At 35.5% G+C, this 5,045-nt stretch overlaps 1 protein-coding gene across 1 annotated transcript in view; it reads right to left on the reverse strand.

Moving 5' to 3' along the window:
• Window positions 1-660: 660 nt before the first annotated feature.
• Window positions 661-5,045, reverse strand: part of LOC133587440 (PAK4-inhibitor inka1-like) — a 5,598-nt gene continuing 1,213 nt past the window's right edge. The window contains exon 2 of the mRNA XM_061939926.2: window positions 661-1,829. Within this exon, the coding sequence (XP_061795910.2) occupies window positions 879-1,829 (951 nt within the window). The 3' untranslated portion in view covers window positions 661-878. The remainder of the gene's footprint in view (window positions 1,830-5,045) is intronic.

Consider the following 5,045-nt stretch of genomic DNA (forward strand, 5'->3'; position numbering starts at 1 on the left):
GACTGAAAGAGCACGCACTTGGCGTGATGATGTCATGTTATTAATGGAAAAATAAATTTTTAGACAATATGATTTGCCTGAGCGGCTAGGAGACCCCGAGAGTAACAAGCGGTTGCCTTGTTGCCTTTCCATTAAGAACAATAAATTAGTTTTTACTATAAGTTTGCTGGTTTCAAGAAATGTAATGCCGAGTGCATATCATTATATCAAGATAATGGCACTAGCATTTACTTCATTTAAGAATATTTTTCAACATATTGAGCAAAAAGGTCTCTTTTTTTTCCTACCAACAAAAGTGCACTTGTTATTAGTGAGAATATACTTATTTTAAGGTATGTTTGGGTTCATAGAGGTTAACTAATTTTACTTGTTTTGGAAAGTCTTGACAAGCCAAATGTTCTTGTTCTATTGGCAGATAATTTTGCCAATTCAAATAAAATACCACTAATTTTTTTTTTTCTTGTTTTTGAACAGTGACTTTTTGCAGTGCAGTAGTGTTGTTGTGATGCGTCTGTGAAATCATGCTTAAAATGAGCAAAATACCAAAGTTTTGAACTGAACTCAAGGGCTGCTATGGTGTGTCCCCAGTTGAATAAACCCGAGCTATGAAGTCTTGGTTTTATGAGCAAACAATACGCAATAAAAGCACAAACACTATCATTTATTCGCAATATTGCATTTATTGAGTTTGTGACCGGGAGGACTTCATTGTTTGATGTCAAGTATAGAAAAGTGAGAAATGTAATCGATGGTTGGACCATTCGCCTCTCATCCAATCAGGCTTTACCGCACTGCAGCTTTCCTAAGTAGTCTTTGAACATGACTTAACGAGTCCTGCTTGGATACGAGATTAATCTTCTTCTGAGAGTCCAAAAATGTCAGATGTAGCCAATAATGTCCTTGCATATGATTGGCTGCCTGCTGCCCGTCTTCATGAGGGCAGCAAATTGGTAAAAGTCTGTGTCCAGTTCGTGAATGGCAGAGTGGGACTGGTGGAAAAAGGGCGCTTTTGTTTCCGCCGCGACAACGGGGCACGAAAGACGTTTGGACGCGTCTCTGCTAACACGGGAGTCCGTGGTCCTCATCCTCACTCTTTCCTCCACGCTCCTCGACAATCCGGCCAGTTTCCTCCTCACGTTGCCCAGGAGGCTCCTTCCCAGTCGCCGTCTCGGCTTCGCTTTCGGCTCGGGCGCCTCGGGACATTCCGGGAGGTCCATCCAGTTCTGGACCAGGTCGGCGAAGCTGTTGTCGCCCAGGACCAGAGGTTGGCGGTTGCGTCCTCTGGTCAACAGCGAGTTGGCCCAGTCCTCTGGATCGTCAAAGGGCGTCCATTGCTCCAGGCAGACGTCTGAGGTGGATTTAGGACGAATGCGTCCGCTCGGCGCTCTGTTGGTGCGTAGACACGCCGAGGACGACACTCGCACGTTCCTCGTCCTCCTCAGCACCACCCCCTCGTCTCGCCACGAGGCCTCGGAGTAGCCGGAATCACAGTCCAAACTCTTGCGGCTGCTGGGCGAGTTCAAGCCGAGACGACTGCTGGCTGCGTCGTCCTCGTCCTCGTCTTCCTCCTCCAGGGGGCTGGCGAGGCAGCAGGCCGAGTCGTAGGTGCTGGCCGTGCTGGCGCTGGACATGCGGAGGCGGGAGCGCAGCTCTCTGGGCCGACACACGGCATGGGGGGCTGCTGACAGGACGGCCACAGGAGGGACAGGAGGACACGGCGGTCTGCAGGCTGCAGGACATGTCCTCCTCAGCTTGTTCAGGTCTTGGAGGGACCTCATCATGTAGTGCATGTTCTCCCGCAAACAGTCGCCTGAGTCGCGCAGGCAAGGCTGAGGACAGAAGGAAAAAAAGTTCAAATTTACCGTAAATTCCAGACTGTAAGCTGCTACTTATAAGACGCTGTGGCTACGTTGACAGCCATCATAAAAAAATGTTTTAAAAATACAAGCAAATACACTGAGAAGGTGTTTTATTGTTTGTGCTATGGCACCATCTTTTGGACACAGGTGCTGCAGTGTCCTTCCATTTAGTCCTATATACCGGAAGTACAAGTGCCATTCAGTCTTCTAGCCATCCATAGCGTTCCGACTCGTATGGATTCTTCATTCATCACGTTTGTAAGTTTTGCAATATAACTGAAACAGTTTATTCCGTATTTTTCGGAGTATAAGTCGCACCGGAGTATAAGGCGCACCGGCTGAAAATGCATAATACATAATAAAGAAGGAAAAATACTTATATAAGTCGCACTGGAGTATAAGTCGCATTTTTGGGGGAAATGTATTTGATAAAAGCCAACACCAAGAATAGACATTTGAAAGGCAATTTAAAATAAATAAAGAATAGTGAACAACAGGCTGAATAAGTGTACGCTATATGAGGCATAAATAACCAACTGGTATGTTAACGTAACATATTATGGTAAGAGTCATTCAAATAACTATAACATATAGAACATGCTATACGTTTACCAAACAATCTGTCACTCCTAATCGCTAAATCCCATGAAATCTTATACGTCTAGTCTCTTACGTGAATGAGCTAAATAATATTATTTGATATTTTACGCTCATGTGTTCATAATTTCACACATAAGTCGCTCCAGAGTATAAAGTCGCACCCCCGGCCAAACTATGAAAAAAACTGCGACTTATAGTCCGAAAAATACGGTACTTACTAAACCGTCCCATGTGTGATGTCTGTAGGAATGTTTTCATACATATTTGTACGTGCTATCATAATGTAATGACGCTAACGTTGTCAGTATTAGCTGATATGCAAACACGTTTACGAGTGTCCGTGTTAGTATTATTAACTTACCGGTACATTGGAATTATTTTTGTATTGTTTCAGTTTCATAAATTCCTCAGTAAATTCACCGAAACGTCACCGTGGAGTTATTGAGTCTGTTTAGCTACTTTTGACTTCAGTTTTGTTTGATCAGCCATTTTACTGCCGTGTAACAGGCACTGTTTGGAAACAATTAAGGTATGTAAATAAAAAAAATTCTGTGTAAATAACTCATTTCACAACGTATACATCTGCGGCTTATAGTCCGGTGCGTCTATTATATGAAATAACATGTTTTTTTTTTTAATTTAGTGGTTGTGGCTTATATACCGGTGCGCTCTATAGTCCAGAAAATACGGGATATACAGTACAACACAGAGCAGTGGAAATGTACACAAATAATACCAGATATTTTTTAAAATTTTAAATGTAATAAATATTTTTATAGTTATATATATATAGTTTATATTTTTCAAGGTTAGTTTGGAGTGACGAGTCTAATGGTGGGCGTGGCCATAATGGGACTAATTTTAATTGGCCAGTGGGGCAGTTATAAATGCGCCCCATAAACTCTGCCTAGCAACAAGCGCAGCAGCAAACTTAAAAAAATCGGTTGAACTTTGAAAGTCCGACACACATGAAGTCGCAGTTTGGAGGTTTTAAGGACAAATGTGCTTTTGTCATTCATAAGGAGTAAAATGCACAATAAATACGATGTCTTGGTCAACAATAATCTTCACTTCACTTTTGTTTATTTACAATAAAACTTAAAAATTAACTGTGTGCATTTTCTTCAGCTTTTTTAGGCCTTCCTAAGGCCAGCCTAAAAAAGAAATGACAATTAAAATGGAAGAAAAATTATATTTTCACATTGTGAATTATTTTGTTGATTTTATGTTTTAGTGATAACTTATTTTTTTACAATTAAATGACAATTAAAAATGTAAAAAAAAGGATACCTCCACATTATAAATTATTTGATCAACTTTATGTTTTAGTAATAACTTATTTTTACACTTAAAAGCCAATTAAAAATTTAGGAAAAATTATACCCCCATATTATAATTTTTTTTAAATACATTCTATGTTTAGTAATAACTAATTTTTACACTTAAAAGCCAATTAAAAATGTTAGAAAAATTGTACCTTCACATTATAAGTTATTTCATTAATTTTATGTTTAGTGATAACTTATTTTTACACTTAAATGACAATTAAAATATAAGAAAAATGATAACTTAACATTATAAATTATTTTAGTAATATCTTATTTTTACACTTAAATGACAATTAAAAATGTAAGAAAAATGATACCTCCACATTACAAATGATTTTGTTTAGTAACTTAATTTTACACTTAAAAGCCAATTAAAAATGTAAGAAAAATTATACTTCCACATTATAAATTATTTTATGTTTATTAATTACTTATTTTTACATTTAAAAGCCAATTAAAAAGGTTAGAAAAATTCTACCTTCACATTATAAATTATTTCATTAATTTTGTTTAGTGATAACTGATTTTTACACTTAAATGACAATTAAAATATAAGAAAAATGATACCTTAACATTATAAATTATTTCAGTAACAACTTATTTTTACACTTAAATAAAAATTAAAAAGGTAAGAAAAATGATACCTCCACATTACAAATGATTTTATGTTTTAGTAATAACTTATTTTTACACTTAAAAGCCAATTAAAAATGTAAAAAAAAATGATATCTCCACATTATAAATTATTTTATAAATGTTATGTTTATTAATTACTTATTTTTACATTTAAAAGCCAATTAAAAATGTTAGAAAAAAATCTACCTTCACGTTATAAATTATTTATTTAATTTTATGTTTAGTGATAACTGATTTTTCCACTTAAATGACAATTAAAATATAAGAAAAATGATACATTGACATGATAAATTATTTTATGTTTTACGAATGACTTATTTTTACAATTAAATGACAATTCAAAATCTTACAAAAATGATACCTCTACATTACAAATTATTTTATTAATTTTATGTTTCAGTAATAACTTGTTTTTACACTTAAATGACAAGTAAAAATGTAAGAAAAAGTATACATCCACATTATAAATTATTGTATTAATTTTATGTTTAGTAGTAACTCTTTTTACACTTCAATGACAATTAAAAATGTAAGAAAAATGATACCTCCACATTATAAATTATTTTATGTTTAGTAATAACTTATTCCTACAATTAAATGACAATTAAAAATGTTAAAAAAA

Source organism: Nerophis lumbriciformis, linkage group LG03 (assembly GCF_033978685.3).
Source record: "Nerophis lumbriciformis linkage group LG03, RoL_Nlum_v2.1, whole genome shotgun sequence".
NCBI lineage: Eukaryota > Metazoa > Chordata > Actinopteri > Syngnathiformes > Syngnathidae > Nerophis > Nerophis lumbriciformis.